Source organism: Cucurbita pepo, chromosome LG03 (assembly GCF_002806865.2).
Source record: "Cucurbita pepo subsp. pepo cultivar mu-cu-16 chromosome LG03, ASM280686v2, whole genome shotgun sequence".
NCBI lineage: Eukaryota > Viridiplantae > Streptophyta > Magnoliopsida > Cucurbitales > Cucurbitaceae > Cucurbita > Cucurbita pepo.
Window position 1 is genome coordinate 327,661 of NC_036640.1, and position 18,699 is coordinate 346,359.

An 18,699-nucleotide genomic window follows, 5' to 3' on the forward strand; every position below is an offset into this window, starting at 1 on the left:
CACATTTTGATTACCAATGACTTCCGATCATCGGAATACAGAATCCTATTAACCTTGCTGCAATCGTGCTTCGTGTTGCAGGGAAATGTCGGATCTGTAATGAACAGATGAGGGAGGGAGCTCATTGATTCTGATAAACCAAGTAAGCCAACCTGTTGAAACTCTTGTTGGTCAGACAACATTAGCTTGCCTCCTTCCACTTTAGAAAGGAGCTTTTAATTGTTTGCAACTTATTAACCACGACACTCATGGACATCCTCTCTCTAGGTGTTCTTGAGGAGCATGACAGCCCAATTCTCAATATTGATGCTACACATTCTTCCATCCTTCTTTGCTCTATTTTTGTATGATCTTCCTCACTCATTATTGCTTTTTCTTGTATTTTTTCTTCACCCTGTTCTTGTTGGCATGTCTGTTGAGATAGCAAATAAGGATCAACTATGTCCAACGCACCATGCGGCAATGCCATTGCTGTGAATAGATGAATGTCCACACCATCGCTAAACATGTTGTCTGTGGGTCTTTTTCCAATGAACATCTCCAATAGAAGAATTCCATAGCTAAAGATATCTCCTTCAATTGAAATTCTGCCTCCACTTCCGTACTCTACAATTGAACATTCATTCATTCATCATTTTACCAACAGAAACTCAAGATGGGTGAGTTTGAATGCAAGGAAAATACCTGGAGGAATGTATCCAATTGAGCCATGAAGTGCAAGTGACATGGTTTGTCCAAAAGAGGATTCATTTGCCCCTTCCAGGATAAATCTAGCTAACCCAAAGTCCCCAACATGAGCTACCATATCATCATCCAGCAGCACATTGCTAGGCTTTAGATCACAATGAACAATGGGCGTTTCACAGTGATTATGTAGATAATCCAATGCATTGGCAACATCAATGGAAATGTTCAGTCTCTGAATAATGCTCAATCTTTGACCCTTCTCGATATCTGTAGGGTGAAGCCAACAATCCAAGTTTCCATTGGACATGAAATCAAAGACTAGAGCTTTGAACTCATTCCCCTTTTCATCTGTACTTGAGCAAGAGGTTCTGATCTTAAGGAGGTTTCGATGTCGTATGCTTGTGAGAGCTTTGCATTCATCAACAAAACTCTTGGAAGCACCACGTTGTTGAAGGTTAAGAACCTTAACAGCAACAACTGATCCATCATTCAAAAGAACACCTTTATACACAGAACCAAAACTACCTGAACCAAGCAAATTGTCTGCAGAAAATCCATTGGTTGATCTATTGAGCTCCAAGTAAGAAATCTGTGGTAACATGTCCGTAGAGGAAGATGAAGTCAAAACATTTCTCGACTTCTTCATCAAAAAACGTACAGATAGGAAGATCAAAAGAATAACTATGAAAGCGAGGGTAGATACTACGGGGATCAACACTTTCGGTGCTAGAAGCTTGTAGGAAAAATGGGTTTGGTCAGATTTGCACGGAGGTAGATGCAATTCCTGCAAGTCATCACATAGATTATTGTTTCCGAGGATGGAAAATTTGGTTGAATTGGAAAAAATTCCCTCTTTGGGCAGTTTCCCCTCGAAAGTATTATAGGATAGATTAAGAAACTTGAGTGAAGAAAGCTTGCTAAGAAATTCAGGAATTGGCCCAGACAAGTTGTTACTTGAGAGATTCAGTTCTTCTAGACCTTTCAAAGCTTCCAAAGATCGAGGAACTGTCCCCTCAAACTGGTTACCTCCCAAATACAAGCGTACCATGCTAATACATTTTCCGAGGTTGTCGGGAATATCACCTGATAATTTGTTCTGCGATACATCCAACAATGCTAAACTAACTAACTCACCCACTTCATACGGCAATGGACCAGTAAGTGCGTTGTTGTTTAAGGCCAAATAGACTGAAAGGGAAGAGAGTTTGAGAACTTCCTTGGGTATGCTGCCACTTAAGTTGTTACCAGATAGATCAAGAACTTGGAGGCTTTTGCATTGTCCCAAGCTTGGAGGTATACTTCCCTCAAGCCTGTTATCCTCCATGAAAAGCTTGGTGGCTGAAGATAAATTACCCATGGAGGATGGAATTGTTCCTGTTAACTTGTTACCATTCAAATTAATAATAGACAACTTGTGAAGCTTCCCAAGACTGGACGGGACGCTACCGTTCACACGGTTGCCTTCTACTCCAAGAACTTGTAAGTTAACCAAGTTTTCAATCCCTACTGGAATGCTTCCACTTAACAAGTTACTCCCCAAGGTTAGAATTGTGAGGTGGTTGGAAAGGTTGGCAATAGATGGAGGCAACACTCCTCCTAAGCGATTTCCAGCAAGACCCAGAACGCGTAGACTAGTACAATTAGTCAAGGACTTCATTATATCTAAGTCATCAACTTTCCCACTTCCAAGTCTGTTGTCATCAAAATTGAATCTCACCAGTTCATTTAAGCTCCCCAAGCCATGCGGTAGCGCTCCAACGAGACTGTTCTCAGCAAAATCTATGACCTGAAGACCGGAGATATTAGCCAAGGATGTCGGAATAGGCCCACCAAAACTATTGACACCACCGGCAAAGACCTGAAGATTAGGAAGAGTAAATCCGACATCTGGTGGTAGAGTTCCTTGAAGTCGATTTTGAGTAAGAGAAAAGTAAGTAAGAGAGGTTATATTATAGATGGAAGGCGGCACAATGCCTGTCAAATGGTTCCCATAAACGCTGAAGTGTTCCAATTTAGAAAGGCGTCCGAGTTCACTAGGAATATTGCCTTGAAATTTGTTGAGTGCAAATGACAGAGCAAATAAGGAAGAGAAGTTTGCTATCCAAGGTGGGATAGTTCCGATGAGATTGTTACCGCCAAACCCGAGTCGTTTCAACTTGGTTAACGTGAAGAACTGGTTTGGAATCTGACCAACAAGCTCATTGAGACTCAGCTCCAAAACAACAAGCTCAGTACAGTGACTTATATTCGTTGCAATCTCGCCGTCAAAGTTATTGAAGGATAAATTGAGATGGCGCAGTCGTAATAACTTACCAAGCTCTTGGAGAATTGGGCCGTGGAAGTTGTTGTCACCCCATCTGATTTCAGTGAGATGAGTAAGATTTCCCAAGGAAGGTGGTATGGAACCACTCAGCTGTCGACCTTCCAAGTTCAACGCCGTTACTCTTGTAATGCTAGAGTCGCAAGTCACACCATCCCACTCACAAAAATGCATGGAGTCGTTCCAAGAGCTCGTGATTTTGAGTGGGTCATTGAGCACTCTGCTTTTCAAGTCGAGTAGAGCCAAGCGATCTGATTCATTTCCGAAAGCCCAGCAGCTCATGGACATCAGAAAGATATGACATAAAAAAGAGTAAAAAAATTTGTGGGCATCGCAGCGACTATGCCTCATCCTGTTGGGAAATACCAGATTTTGTAATGGAACAAAGCCTGAATATCAGCTTCCTTGCAAGGATAAACTTAGTGAAGTATCGGTAATGGTAGCAATAGGTTCAAATTCCTTTTGGATGTTATCATTTATTGACCGTTTGGTCAGTTTTAAATGATTCAGAAGTCTTGTCTTAGCTCGACAGCATTCATGGTGGTTCGGTGGTAGACGTCTTAACATTAATTCATGAAAAAGATAAGAGTTTGACATTTTACTTCATTTTTATGGTTATATTTATGACATTTTAGGTGGAAACATTCTAATATATAAAAAATATTTTATTAGTTATATTAAGTAAATAGTTTAAATTATATTCATATTGACAATACTTTTTATTAGTTATATTAATAAAAAAAATTAAATTGATATCTTTTATTCTATAATACGTTTGTATTGATGCAATTAAATAAAATTTATTAATTTACCAACATTAAGAATTAAATAAATAGTACCAAAACACTAAATTTCTTTATATAGTAGGAGAGTAATAAAAATTGACAATTAATTTTGATGAAAACGTTTTACATTATTATGTTTACAAAAAAGACAATATTCTAATTCAAAACTAAAAAGGTACTGAATTAATGTAATATAATAAAGAAGTTTTGAAGAATTATTTTTTCTTCTATTAAATCCTGTCCACTACTATTTGGTAAATAAAGTTTTATATAATAATAATAAGAACTTCAGAATGATATTTCTTCCTACCTCTCATTGCTTGAAGTTGTAGATGAGGCCGCATTTCTTATTGTGGTTCCTCTGTGATATATGGGCACCAAACACGTCGGCATGTAACCACAATGATAAGCAATTACCTGCAGAAAAACAATTTGGATAACAAATAACCAAGTAAACGAACCTGCAAGTTAGTATGCTTCAAATGTTTAGTACGCAATTGGAGTTAGTTGCACAATACTTGGGCAATTTGGATACCGCCAAAAGCCACCTAAATATTGTCCGCTTTGATCCGTAACGTCGTCAACGTCATGGTTTTAAGACGTATCACAGATTTTTACACTCTTATAAGAAATGTTTTGCTCCCCTCTATAACCTCTAACCGAGGTGGGATCTCATAGTAACATAAGCTGATATATAATTGTCATCCCATCTCCCGGTTGCTGCCATCATTTCTTATTCTAATGTTCTTTGCCTTCATCTTGCCCACATGTGTCATTATAATGAACCTAACTTTCCCTCTCCTTTTCTTCACCTTTTGAAATGTAATGACCGAAACTGGAGGCTGCTGGTCAACCATGAAGTACAGTACCTGCGTTATTTCATAATGTGAAAGTCTTATATGAAAGAAAATGTTAACTTCAATGCTTTCATACTCGACCGTTGGATCTTCATAACTAAAACATCACCTTTGTGATTAGCACTCGCCACCGTTCTTGAAATCATAGATTTGACCCGTTCAATTCTATTTCCTTCTGTGGAGTTTATAAAATATGACCAACCTCATCTAGGAGACCAAGCAATCCGCCTGAATAAATTAATTTCCTTCTAATTGTGTCTTCCATTGGTGTGATCGACAACAAATTCCCTAAAATCATGAGTTTATCCTAATAAGCCTCATTGCATATATCTGGACTAAGACTCTCTTCTTGTGGGAAAAAACTCCTGTAAGAAATGTCTGAAAGGTGTGCTATAACACCCATATTGCCAGCCATCTTGCTCGCTGCCATCATCTTCCTCATATGTGGAGATTGCATAATCTACAAAGTTTCGTTTCCAACAGTATCCATAGATGAGAAAGACAATTCAAACTCAACAATTGCGCCCATCGCACAAGTGCACATTGAGCCAACTTTAGTTGGAGAGCCACTGCAGTCCTCGCCAAATAACAGAGATGATAATGATAGTGAAACTTTCGATTCGCTAGTAGTTCCATCCAATATTTCAGGAAAAAAGGCAAGAATTGATTGGTTTAGGAAGCATCTTCCTGACTTTCGGATTTTGCAGTCTAACAACTTGACGCAGAAGTTCCACGATCGATTTTTGGAGTTCCTCAGCCAAAAGTGTGAGACACAGTTCTTCATGACATGGGTATCTCCAGCAAGGTCTTTCAGGGGCAGAGAATTAATGGCAGTAGAAAGTGTTTTCAAGTCTCACCCACGTGGATGCTTAACTATTCTATCAAGAACACTGGATTCAGAAAGAGGCTGCCAGATTCTTAAACCTCTACTTGATCATGGGTTTAAAATTCAGGCAATCACACCGGACTTGCCTTCGCTGTTCAAAAACACCCCGGTGGAGGCTTGGTTTGATGAGTTGAAGAGAGGGAAAAAAGATCCAGGTCAGATTCCTTTAGCTCAGAATCTATCTAACCTCATGAGACTTGCAGTTTTATACAAGTATGGAGGTGTTTACATCGATACAGATTTTATTGTTTTGAAGTCTTTCATGGGTTTGAAGAACTCAATTGGCGCACAAAGTATTGATCCAGTATCTAAGAACTGGAGAATACTGAATAATGCTGTTCTTGTTTTTGATAAGAATCATCCACTTCTAGAGAAATTCATGGAAGATTTCGCATCAAATTTTGATGGGAGCAGATGGGGCTATAATGGACCTTTTCTGGTCTCCAGAGTAATGTCAAAGGTAACAGGAGCCACAGCTAGACCTGGTTTCAATGTCACCGTATTACCACCTGCAGCGTTCTACCCAGTGGACTGGACTAAGATTGGTGAACTTTTTAAAAGCCCAGAAAACCGAGCAGCTGCAAGTTGGGCAAAAGCAAAACAAGCTCAGATAAATAAAGAGGCTTATGGAATACACCTATGGAACAAGCAGAGTAAGAATCATATAACGCAAAAGGGAAGCGTGATAGAAAGATTATTCTCTGATCATTGCATCATTTGCAGCTATACTTAGGATTAGGGAAAAAAAACTACAATTTATTTAATACACTAACAGTGAACCATTTTCCTCCCAAGAATCATAATGAGATCATGACCCAATCTTTTATCCCAGATGTGAAATTTCCCAAATTATAGCTTTTCTTTGTTTTCGTCTGTTTTTGTGAGTCTGCAATTACTCTAATGCACAACCTTTGAAGGCATCAAGGGTTTACTCAAAGACTCAAATAAGAGACCTCTACATAGGTGTTTAAGAGAATGAATCTTCTCCATCGCATTCATTTACTAATTTTCTACAATATCATGATCAGAAATATTACTCTCTGATTCTTTTGAACCCAATCTCTGTGCAATATCATGTCTAGATGATTATATCTGAAGTCTACAGTAGAGGCAGGTTTTATTGCCGTCACAATACTTCCTCCCCAAATAAATCTAACCGGTCTCCAAACCCTGTGGACTGTTAAGGCCACTTCATCTTCATAGAGTAACCAATGCACTTTACCAATTAATCAGCCGTGGAAGCTCAAGAACTATCAAGTTAAATTCAATTAAATGGTTTAATCATGCGAGTAAACCAACAGGAACGAGCAAATCATATGAAACTAATTTCAAAATCAAAGAGTAACGACGTGAAATACTGCTTAGCCGGAGAATAAAGACTCGTGGAAATCAATGTCAATAAAATCTTGGCCATCATATTGTATAATATTTGTTTGGAACAACGAGTACTCCTGGCCCAAACGCCTCGCCTGCGAACTTTTTGTATTAGAAAAACAAAAGTCCAAGCGCGAATGGCCACGAGGAGAATATAATGAAAGAAAACCCTAATTAATTTAGAAAAGCAACACCAAACAAATAAACAACACAAGTGGGCGTAAATTTCCATACCACTGATTGAATCGCTTTCCCTGACTGCTATTTCATCGCCTCCGCCTCAATGAGACGCAAAGTAAACAAAATCCAAGAACTAAAAAGTTGAAAGAAGAAGATGAACTCCTAGGGATTCTGCTCGAGAATACGAAGTTCACGCCGGCAAGGAGAAAGGCCGAGAAACCGACGGAGGAATTGGAAGTGGAACGGTAGAAGCGGACGCCATTACTGAGTCAAGAAGCTACGTAAAAAATAATATAAATAAATAAATAAAAAGGCAAGGACTTATGTATTTCACGATGACGTGGCACGCAGAGTAAAGTATTGTGGTCAAAGGGCGAAAGCGTATCAGCACTGATTAACAAATCGCGTAAGAAAGCATAACATTCTTTTTAATATATCTGTTAAAGATTAACGTGTCGGCCCAAGAGGTTTTGTAGGGGACCATTCTAATGTGTCGGCCCAATATTGCTTGCCGGCCCAAGAGGTTTTGTAGGGGACCATTCTAATGTGTCGGCCCAATATTGCTTGCCGGCCCAAGAGGTTTTGTAGGGGACCATTCAGGAAGCAATCAGGCCCGGCCCATTTTCTCCAAGATACGAACAAGGCGTTAATGTAATATAAGCCCATGATAAAAATGGGCCGAGTCCAGCCCATGTTTCTTTGTAAGCCTAGCCCACCCGAATTGATGGGCCGGGTCAAAAAGAAAACAATCCAATCACTTATGACTACAGAAAATAATAGCTTTCGGTGGTGGCCATTACTAATCAAAGTTTGTTGGATCCCAAAAGAAATTAAATATCCTAATCATAAGGGGATGCATGTGCATAGGCACGTGTGAACCACGTGAAAGCTTGGCACATAAATTTCCATTGTGAAATGGATTATTTATTTCATTTTCCACTTATACCCTTCAGACCAGCCCATGTTCTAATATACTTGTACAGTTGGGAGACCCATGAGAAATGAGATAAGCTAGTTCTTAAATTTATGGGAATGGTAAAAATAAAATATTAAATAAGCTACAAGTATAATATATAATATAATATGATATAATATAATATAGTTAACTAAATTGAGCCATTGATTTTGACTGGATGAGAATCATTACCCATTCAGCACACTAGGGAAAGAAGATCACAGACAAATCTAACACACTCAGAGAGGGAGAGGGGCATGATACAAAATATGGAGGAGATGACGGGCGGCGGAGGCTGGAGTTCAGTGATGGGGAGCGGCAGCCACAGCAGCAGGTGGGGGCGGAGGCTTGCATTGATAGCATTTGGCGAAGAGTCCGAACGTGTCGACTTGCCTAACGAAGTTCGTCATGCTAGCCCATCCTCCAAACCCGAACCCGACCACGAGTACCCACGCCACCACAAAGGTGTTCAATGCGTACATTCCGACCCAGCTCGGCATGAAGAACGGAGGCTTCTCCGCCGCATTCTGCAAAGGAAGAGGAATTTCCAATGTTTAAGCTTCACTAATAATTGATATGTTTTGAGAGTGGGACAAAGACTTGAAATTGGGTGCTAGAAAAGGGGCCTACAGACAGGAAGATGAGTGAGTGAAGAGAGGAGGCCAACTCATTGAATAACTATAAGAAAACGACCGGTCACCTATTTTAATTGTCTGATAGCATTTCAATATCAAACCCATAAATGCTTTAGTTCATAACTCCATATCCCACCACCCTCTTTCCTCAACAACACAATTACAATTAAAAGTTACCAAGAGTACACTAAATAAAACATAAATTTTGTTCAAAACCAATGATGTCGTGATCCAATGTTTAGCTGATAGTCTAATCCTATGTAGATTCAAGCTCTAGTAATTATATTTTTTGCAATTCCATCCTTCATGTCTTAAAATAATTCACTTCTACAACAATTTCTTGATTTATTTCACAAAAACCCCTCCTTTAGAGGGATGGATATGAATGATATGAAGCTTTAATAAAAAGGAAGTGGGGGCAAAAGCAAATGGCAGGTAGCTGAAGTGTGGGGGCAAAGAGAAATAGTGGGATTTGGAGGGGTTGGAATGCAAAGGTAAAAGAAGAAGGGAAAAGCATTTATTAAGGAAAGGGAAAAGGAAAAGGAAAAGGAAAAGGGAAAGGAATTTACCAGTCGAGCAGAGGCCTTTCTGTAGGTGAGCATATGAGCCAGAGCAGGGATGATATACACTGTGAAACTCACCAACAAAGCTCCCACGGCAGAGTTAATTGGCCCAAAGAAAGGGAAAATAATGGCCAAAAACCAAATCGGAACCACCACTGGTAATCTGGCAACAGCCCTCAAACAGATGCTCTTTGTATCATGCATTCCAATCACTTTCTCCCAAACGAAGTACAACGGCGTACAAGCGAACCCGAACGTAATAAACTGCACCCATAAACCCCCGCTGTCAGATTTGTACCAATTTTTTCTTTTTTTTCTCAAAGGGGACTTTTTACAAACACCTTTCGTGCAGTCCAATTTTACCTGGTGGATGAGCATGAGGATGACGGCGGCGTCACGGAAGCCGGACTTCGGAAGGAGGGAAAAGGCGTTGGAGTGGTTCAGAAGCTCGTCGCCGAAGGCCCAATACACGGCGGAGGCCGACGGAAGCGTCAAGGTGAAAACATACAACGTGGCCATCAAATAGATGTACTTGAACTTCTGAGGCTTCCACATGGCGTGCATAATTTCACTGAAAAATAAACGTTTTCAGGCCGAATTTCATGACTTGCAGAGCAGAACCCAATTGAAAAGGAAACCAATAAACTTACACAGTCACAGCATGGCCTCCAAATGTGTAAAGAATGTTAGTGGCGCCGGTGAAGTACAGAACCAATTTCTTTGGGCCAGAGTGCTGGACACCCTCAACCTAAAATTTCAAAAAATTAAAAAAAAATTTAAGTTCCCATTAACAAGAGGATAGCCACGGCGGCGGAGGGGTGGCCGGGGAAATTACCTGGCCGTGGACAATGGCGGCGATGGCCATGTACCAGGCAGTGTAAGTGGTCATTCCAAGGCCCAAAAACGACCACATCCGGTAGTTATGGAAAGAAGGAATGAAAACGGTTGTAGCACAACAAGCTCCAAAAATATAAGTCCAAGTCCTCTTGTCCAAATGGTCATTGATGTAATAAATATTACTGTTGAAAACCAATTCAAACCCTCAAAATAAACCAAACCCAGATGAAATTAAGCATAAAAATGACAGAAAATGGCAAAAAAATGTCACCTTGCACAAGCAATGAGCTGAATGACCGATCCAAACAAGAGGAAGGTACAGTTGAAAGCAAGGCCGATGGCTTTCCAATAAGGACCCAGTAAGCCATCGAGCACTTCAAACCACTGAATCACATGGTTTTTGAAGCTCACGTTCTCTTTCTCCTTCCTACTTCTGTATTCAATGTAGAGAACACTGATTATATAAGCAGTCCAGCTACCCATTATTCCATAGAAAATCTGAAACAATATCCCAGAAAGCATTCCCAGCTGGGAAAAGGAATACGGCAGTGTTAACAGAACTTGCGCAACCTGCAAAAAACCAAAGAACAGATTAAATATATCCTTAAAATAGTGAAAGAATTTGAGAAATGGTTTTCTTTTTTGTTTTTTACTTGATTAGAAGCGCAACTGAACCAGGCATCCCAGGAAGAACCGCCATGCCAGAGAAGGTTTTTGACACTGAAAATGGACTGAGATTCTTTATCTTCTTCCTTGCCTTCATGCTCTGTTTCGTTCAAGTTGGGGACTATGGCTTCCTCTGCTAGTTTCTGAGGCAACATTGTCTTTGGTTTCTTTCACAAACCTAAATTCCTAGATAAACAAGACAGTAAATGAGACAAAAACGACGTGATATAAGAAATCCCCAAATCGGGGGATGCTAAAATTTGTAGTGAAAATAGGAGGAACAAAAAAAAAAAAAAAAAAAAAAAAAAAAAAAAAAAAAAAAAAAAAAAAAAAAAAAAAAAAAAACAGAGTTTTGAGGTACTTCACTTAAAAGGGGGAAAAGAATTAAACAAGTTACCTTAGTTCGAAATGTCTCTTTCGTGGAAAGAATGAAGAAAACCCAGATCGGCTTCAGGAACAAAAGTTTAAGAATTCAGTGACTTGTTTGGTTAGAAGAACAAACTTTTAGTTTGGCTCTCAGTGTCTCTGACTGAATAAGAACAAAACCAAACCCAGGAGAGGAAGAGAGTATAAATGGCAGAGGTGAGTACCTGAAAAGGGGTCTTAAATGCACCGAGTGAAGAAGGAAAATTAAGTAGCTGGACTGAATGAAAGCCCCAACTTTAATGCGCCACCAAATTCCCCAGAAATGGCAGTAAAAAAGAGAGGAAAACAGAGGCACCGCCGAATTCAGAGTTCAAAGACGGCGAGACGCCTGAAAAGCTGCAGAACTAAACCGAATAGGAATCGATGAGGTTGTTGGATTCATGAGGTTTGAAGAAGAAGAAGAAGAAAAAGACCCTTTTTAGCTGGGCTCAAATATAGGATACTCGTAGCTCTGTATATATAAAAAAACAGAGGAATGAGGAAAAGTTTAAAGCTTGGGTTTTAGAGAGAAAGCGATGGAAGTGAGAGAAACAGAGGGAAAAGTGAGAGAGACGAAACGCCCAATTCGCTTGTAAACCACTTGATGATTCGATTCTTTTGATTAAATGCAACTGAATTTCGTAAACAAAAGCGATCTAGACGTTGTTCTCATCGATAAGGTCCAACCTCTTTTTTATACCCCAAATAAATTCATTTTTTAAAACTTTAAATTAATAAATAACTCCATTTTTAAATATTTATTATTTATATTATATTTCTATCCCTACCTTATTATTCCTTATTGATGGTTATTTATAATGTCTTTTTTTTTTTTTTTAATAAATAAAATAAAATTTGAGGCCGTCGCCTTCAAGATTAATGAAACGTACATGCTTAGGAACAAAACTTTCATTTATTAATATACTTTCGTTTATCCAGCTGCATTATGGCAAGTTCATTGAATAGCTTTCCGGTAAATCATATGATTTATAGAATATGTTAAGTTTATTAAATTTAATTTTGTACCATATATTTAATGGAGGGAATCCAATTTAATTTTAAATGTTGTCACACACCATCTGTAACTTCAATTAGTTATGAAATGTATATATGATATGGAACGGAACATTCATGTTTCAACAGAGAATCTTGTCCCTAACCTCGGTCATATCTCAATCCTCACTTTTATGTAAAAAATTATAATTATAATTATAAAAAAAAACTCAGAGGAGCAAGAAATTGTAATATTTACATAGTTTCATTACTTTGTAATTAATTTCTTTGTTGTATTGGTATAATTGTATTACGGTCAATTTAGTTGGAATATTTTCCGTTATCTCCTCCCGACCCTACGTCTCCACCCAACATAAAGAGCATAATCCACTCTCAAACAATCGCGTGAGTTCACCTTCCTTAATACTTTTCAGGAAACTGAAGACCACGCGCTATAAAAGAAGGCGAAGAGAAAAGATAGGAATGCATTTCCATCGACTAGACCGCCGAATGAGCCGGCAGTTTCTGAACCAGGCCCATTTCTGAAATCATAGCCACAGCGACAAAATATTTATTTGTTTTTATAATTCGAATATCGGCTCAAAGCAAAGCCGAGCCAAGCCGTAGTTGGCCCCGCCACAAAAAGCTCCCACGCTTCTAAAGCTATACACGCGCATAAGCAACCCTAACCCCATTTACCGCCGGCTCCATTATATATACGGCTGGGCCCATTGTCGCGACTCCACTCAATAATTTATGAAATTAAAAAAAAAAAAAGGTAAATTACAATAATCTCACATGTTCCTTTTCCTTTTATTTTTCCTTAATATTATTTTCTAATTTTTGACACGGACAGATGTTAAAATCTTAAATTTATTTGATTTTTCCATTAAAAATTTAAAATATATATAATGGATATTATAATATAGTTAATTATAGTTAAAATATGAGTGATGATAAATTTATAATTAAAGTAAAATTTGAGTTTGTATTAAACATGTGTTAATAGTGGGAGAGCAATGATTATTGAAGGATTTAAGCCTTTTAGGAGGATCAAAGTTGGGAGTATGTCCCATCATTGAGTCTCACGTGGGTCCCAAATCCCAATAATAAAATTTCAATTTCATTTATCCAACTAAATTAGAAGGGAAACGACATGTCGTATGGGAAAATGAACCTTTTATTTATTTATTTGGGTGTTGAAATTCTAATCNAAAAAAAAAAAAAAAAAAAAAAAAAAAAAAAAAAAATTGGTAGATGCTTATAACAAAAATTTGGGTGGTGGGACCCGCCCACCAACCTAAAGGTCGGAAGATGCCCTTGGATGAGATTAGGGCGAGTGTACTTGGAAAGGTGGGTTTGATTGGTACATGCTTTTCACTTTTAATCAAGGGTTATCAATTAATACACTTGTTTAATGCAAATGGACCCATTAATAACTTTCCTTAACAAAACTCCATTTAAGAAAGCTTACATTTGTACCATATCATAAACAAATTTCTAATCAAATTAAAAAAAAAAAAAAAGCTTAATTTTGTAATTTACATATAAAATAATTGAATTTATGATTTCTTTATATCCATCCAGTTTATTATTATCGCCTTTATTTTTTTTTATTTAAATCTTTAAAATTTTAACATGAGATAAAAGAGAAAAAAGTATTTTACCAAAGAGATAAAGAGACGAAAGCATATAGAAACTTGAGAAGCCAGGCGCCGACATCTTAGTATGTTTGGTTCCCGAGAAACCTATTTTCCCACTCTTTCCCGGAAAATAATTCACAATACTCATCAAATTAAAACCACCAAATTGCATCAAATGGTCAGCCTCTAAATCATGGTAATGAAGATATGGAGATTTTTCGTTTCTTAGTCAAACTCCACTAAATAAGGGAATAAACGAACAACATTTGGCCATGGGGACGTTCCTTCCCCTCTTATCATGCAATTCATGACCAAAACCTTCAATCATTCTTCTATTTTCTCTACCGTCTCAATCTCTGATTTGGACGACACGATGTTTTTTTATGGGATGAGATCCTTCCAATATTCATATAATTAAACCATGTAATCTTCCATATATTGAAATTTGTATTCATATCATTATTATTTTGACTAAGATCAAGGTTTAAGATCACGTCTATATATCTATAATTTATACATGTTCATCTTTAAAAGAAATCGACAGGTTTTCTTCTTATTAAAAAAAGTATAGTTTATTTATATTTCACATTTAATATTCGAGTCAAATCATGTTCTATGGTTGAATGATAAAAAGACAAAACATATGAAGATTTATTTGTAGGCTAACATGTTGCTAAGCTTCCATAATTAAATTCATTTATATATTAAAACTTAAATAATACTTTAATATAGAGTGATTTTTTAATGAAATTTTAAATTTTTAAATTTTGTGTCTAATAAATAAATTTAAAAATACATCGGATATCGAACATGGTACAAAATTAAATGTTTGATAACCCATGAGATAAAATTTATAATTTAACAATGAAATATATATTTTTTTTAATAAGGATTCCTTTCTGTGCGTCTATAATTACCGAAAATAATAAATAAATAAGTCAATTGCTAAAAGAAAGTTTCCTCATGCTCCACGTCTTTGACTAGAAACATTTTTTTTCCCGTTTGATTGTTGAATGTACTTATATTTTAATGTTTGTCAGTGGAGATGATATTTATAGCAAATACGAAGTTAGTTGTTACAGTATTCATCAAAATAAATAAATAAATTTCCACATTTAATAATGTATCTTTCCTTGGTCACCCTCGTTTACTGTCATTATCCTTGTTGGCACATCACTTAATGTTTGGATATCGTTATTTGTACCGTTTAAGTCTACTGTTAGTAGGTATTGCTGTTTTGACCTATTATCAATTTCGACTTCACACTTTTAAAATAATTTCACTCTATAAATTAATATAAAAATTGAATAATTTATAACTTGCAGTTATTATGATACATTTTTTTTTTTATAAAATTGCATATTTAATAGATTCTCTCCTACGGATTATAGAGAATATGGAATTAAAAGGGTTTAATTAGATTATGGTAAGGGTTCAAATAAAAGTAGGATGAATATGTGAATAAGTAGTTCAATAATTGGGGGTGAAAATGACCCCACAAATAAAGGTACTGAATTCCGATAAGCGGAAGAAGCATTGTTCATTTGGACCCCTCGAAAGGGACTATCCCTCTTCCTTTACGGTCCCATTTCATTATTTGACCCATACCCTCAACTCCTCGGTCCCCTGATATCCCTTCCGAATTTACTAATTTTAACTTTCAAATAAAAGTTTCTCACCTTTGACAGCTAGAACGTTACGGATGTCTGACTCGAATTCTCGATCTGATTTGAAACTTCATACTTTAAATTTTGAATAAATAAAATTTTAACGATTTAAATAATGAATTAATTAAAATATCTACCTCCAACAAGTTGTTAGCAATAAGGTTGTACTAGAACAATGCAAATAGACAAATTCCTAACTTGATTTGAAATCCTTATGTTATTTATTTTGTATTATGATGGAAATGGCAGTTGACCAACCTTTGAATGGATTCCTTTATTTATAAACATTTATGGGCCATTCACCATTGAGGGGTCCAAAAATTCATACCCTCACACCTCAATGCCTTGGCTCATTATTGGCAAGTATCATGATGTTCCTCCTGTAATGAATGAATGAATGGCCATGCCCATTCTCTACCATATCGTATATTGCAAATTCTGCTACTCGATCTGGTTTGTTTGGTTCGTGTTAAGTTCAGCAATGGTAATAATGATTTTTTTTTCAATGGAATGTTTGATTTTGTGTCTTTATCTCGTGGGTTCGGTCTATTTTGATAAGTTACGAGAAAAAAACCAAAAAGGGATTCCTTTTGTGCTTCTTTTAAATATACACTAAAAAGAGAGGATTTTATGCGTGGGAAGGCATCGCTCCTACTCAAAAAAGTTGCAAACTTTTGCAGCCTATAATATTGACTTTTCATCTAAATTCACCATCATTAATACTCATCGCATGTCCAATAATACCCACTTTTTCTTCATCACTCATTTAATAATATAATTATTTTACTTTAAATTGTATATAATACCGTAAAAATATAATTTTTACCTCCACCGTCTGCGGTGGCGCTGCCAACGAGAGTGTCGCCGTCATGAAATTCCTTGCTCATAACTACACTGACAAGAATTGGATGCCCAAATTAATTAAGCCATTAAATTTCACCCAACAAACCCACAACCCATCAATCAATTCGTGGAAAGATGTGACCAAATATGGAATTACCGCAAGTTGGGCGGTGAATATTGTAAAATGGTAAAATTATACCAATAATAGCATTAATGGTAGGGTAAATCTTAATAATGTAAAATAAAATAAAAGCTTGAAAGGATGGAGTAAAGGAGGAGCGTTAATGATATCATAAAAGAAAGAAATTGACTTTGTGTAAATGTCTCGACATTTGGTCTAAATATATAAATTTACAATTTTTAAAAAATGGGTTTTGGTTGCTTTCAAATGATTTCTCATAATTAATGCGATGCAGATTTAAGATCCAAATCCACGATTAGTTTAATTAAACCAATTATGAATTCAAAGTCAATCTTTCACCTGACGAATCCTTAATTATGGTATTTAATTTAATTGAAAAAATATATTTAACGTCTTTTCCTGGTCTGAGGATAAAATAAAACCGAACATTGAAGATTTGTGGTCGATAAAAAGTCAAACTAAAGAATTACGTTGGAAAAGTCAAAGGCATTTGAAATCACGCAACAGTAAATACTTGGAGAATCGGGGTTTCAAAAGCCATATCTCAAATGAAATTGAATGAGCATCCACAGGGGATTTGTGCAATGTACGAGGCTTAAATGCGACGAAAGCGGTAGAAGACATGGCCCCCTGCGCAATTGATTTGTGCAATGTGAGTAAGCAACGATTGAACAATTCTTTTTTAAATTTTTACTCAGATTAAAGAAAGTTTCGGTATGGTATAGGTTATATTCTACAGAATGATTAAAAATCTTTTGAAAAAGAAGGTATTCATGAGTTTGATTGGAAGTAATGTCAGATGCCTAGCTTTATGCATACATAGTCATGTGCGCAACGGCCTGGTGGCCATTGGAAGGCGTGGCTGGGCATGTTATTAGCCACATGATTAAATTTTTATCGACGGGGGAGGGAGGAGCTCACCTTAATGCACGCCGATAAAGTGGCTGTCACCCCCCTCCGACACCCTGCAAATCGCTTCATCTGTTCGTCAATTGTCTTATGCACTCTACCTGTTTGATGAAATGTCGAGGAGAAAAAACATGAAAACTTTCAACTATTTGTCGCTAGAAAACAGATTTGTCAGAGATGATTAGTCAGATTCTGACGAGGGGCGATCTTGAAATTAGGTGGTTAGTGGTTAATGATTTGGTTTCTCTTGTTAAAGATTTGGTGTTTGTTTTACATTAATTAATCATTATAATTGGACTCATAATGTGGCTAACATGCTGAACTTAAGTTGATTTTTGTGATGATAGTACTTGCATCATGCTTAATTATTGTGCAGTGCTGCATCTTGTTGAAAAGTATTGACTTGGGTTTTGATTGAGTTGATGATGGTGCCTGCCTGCTTTGTGAATTGTGATTTAGGTTCTCTCTATCACTTTGTTCTTGCAAGTTGCCATAGCAATATGATCTGTCTCTTACCTGTCTAATTAGACCAGAATTTGTTGCACATCCTTGTCCATTGAAGAAAATTGTTAAGTGAATTTTCTCAAAACACTCAATGGCCAAAGTAAACCGAAGAAACTTGTTGCCATCAATCATGTCATTGTCTTCCACCTGCCATCTGTTTGATATGTTGGGTCATGATGATCTCAATGACTCTGTTTTGAATTTTTCTTTGGATTTATATGGCTTTCGAAAGCTCTTGCCTTCTCCCTTTCAAACCCAAGTCTGTGTGTGCTCACGTCTCTGTTCATACACATAGTTGGGATATCGATCCAGATGCTTACTCCACAGGGAATTATAATCCTCATTTGGAGCTTCTTCTGTAGTCAAAGTAGGAGAGGCCACTGTCATGTGAGAATGAAAATGGGGAAACAAGATAAGGACCCATTATCTCTTACTAAACCAATGGGTCCAATGCCCAATAGGGGCGTCGAAGAAAATGCACACTCTGGTGTTAAATGCTGTAGGTGCCAATTCTTGTCAGCCAAGTGTTTGAAATGTTGCCTAGCCAAGAGGGGAGAGCCCACTCTGATGACCTTACCCCTGCCCCATTACCTGTACAGCATCGTTGGAAGGGAAAAAGGAAGAAGAAGAAGAAGAAGAAGAAGAAGAAGAAGAAGAAACTCTTCCTTAGATCAATCAGTACTGCATTAATTTGGTGGGGTTTCCATGGCTAAACTGTATCAGAACTAAAAGCCAGCTAGTGAGTGTTCAATCAAATAATTAGGAGGGGGATCTGATCTGAAGACAGACATTCGAGTGGAACATCACCTTCTCTTCACGTGGCCCTCTTCCCTCTTACCCAATCCATA

The 18,699-nt window shown here is 37.2% G+C and overlaps 3 protein-coding genes and 1 long non-coding RNA gene across 5 annotated transcripts; 2 read left to right on the forward strand and 2 right to left on the reverse strand.

The window, feature by feature from the left end:
- Positions 1–181: 181 nt before the first annotated feature.
- LOC111791565 (putative receptor-like protein kinase At3g47110) lies at positions 182–4,344 on the reverse strand. Its single transcript, XM_023672953.1, has 3 exons — positions 4,103–4,344; positions 685–3,359; positions 182–606 (listed from the first exon to the last, which is right to left on the reverse strand). Exons 1-3 carry the CDS (start codon positions 4,183–4,185, stop codon positions 182–184), a joined length of 3,183 nt encoding a protein of 1,060 aa, XP_023528721.1. The 5' UTR covers positions 4,186–4,344.
- A 12-nt stretch (positions 4,345–4,356) lies between these two features.
- On the forward strand, positions 4,357–6,785 carry LOC111790672 (lactosylceramide 4-alpha-galactosyltransferase-like). The gene has a single exon (XM_023671672.1). It carries the CDS (start codon positions 5,024–5,026, stop codon positions 6,266–6,268), a length of 1,245 nt encoding a protein of 414 aa, XP_023527440.1. The 5' UTR covers positions 4,357–5,023; the 3' UTR covers positions 6,269–6,785.
- Positions 6,786–8,091: 1,306 nt separating this feature from the next.
- Positions 8,092–11,782, reverse strand: LOC111791200 (auxin transporter-like protein 2). 2 transcript variants are annotated; one of them, XM_023672450.1, is made up of 9 exons: positions 11,336–11,781; positions 11,143–11,193; positions 10,733–10,931; positions 10,351–10,649; positions 10,078–10,261; positions 9,893–9,990; positions 9,606–9,813; positions 9,249–9,506; positions 8,092–8,571 (listed from the first exon to the last, which is right to left on the reverse strand). In XM_023672450.1, exons 3-9 carry the CDS (start codon positions 10,898–10,900, stop codon positions 8,347–8,349), a joined length of 1,440 nt encoding a protein of 479 aa, XP_023528218.1. In that variant the 5' UTR covers positions 10,901–10,931; positions 11,143–11,193; positions 11,336–11,781; the 3' UTR covers positions 8,092–8,346. The 2 variants fall into 2 exon arrangements, with proteins under 2 accessions (XP_023528218.1, XP_023528219.1); XM_023672451.1 differs by lacking the exon at positions 11,143–11,193 and having other exon boundaries at positions 11,336–11,782.
- Positions 11,783–16,907: 5,125 nt separating this feature from the next.
- On the forward strand, positions 16,908–17,979 carry LOC111791314. Its single transcript, XR_002814630.1, has 2 exons — positions 16,908–17,090; positions 17,164–17,979. It is a non-coding gene; the product is annotated as an uncharacterized LOC111791314 (long non-coding RNA).
- Positions 17,980–18,699: the final 720 nt, after the last annotated feature.

What these genes read in the sequence shown, in the direction of transcription:
- LOC111791565 (XM_023672953.1), bottom strand. Translation starts at nt 4,185, where the DNA reads ATGCCGACGTGTTTGGTGCCCATATATCACAGAGGAACCACAATAAGA. An exon ending in ACAACTTCAAGCAATGAGAG is followed by an intron (nt 3,360 to 4,102) that starts GTAGGAAGAAAT and finishes ATTTCCCAACAG; the next exon opens with GATGAGGCATAGTCGCTGCG. An exon ending in AATTGGATACATTCCTCCAG is followed by an intron (nt 607 to 684) that starts GTATTTTCCTTG and finishes GTTCAATTGTAG; the next exon opens with AGTACGGAAGTGGAGGCAGA.
- LOC111790672 (XM_023671672.1), top strand. Translation starts at nt 5,024, where the DNA reads ATGTCTGAAAGGTGTGCTATAACACCCATATTGCCAGCCATCTTGCTC.
- LOC111791200 (XM_023672451.1), bottom strand. Translation starts at nt 10,900, where the DNA reads ATGTTGCCTCAGAAACTAGCAGAGGAAGCCATAGTCCCCAACTTGAAC. An exon ending in TCAGTTGCGCTTCTAATCAA is followed by an intron (nt 10,650 to 10,732) that starts GTAAAAAACAAA and finishes GGTTTTTTGCAG; the next exon opens with GTTGCGCAAGTTCTGTTAAC. An exon ending in CCGCCATTGTCCACGGCCAG is followed by an intron (nt 9,991 to 10,077) that starts GTAATTTCCCCG and finishes TTGAAATTTTAG; the next exon opens with GTTGAGGGTGTCCAGCACTC.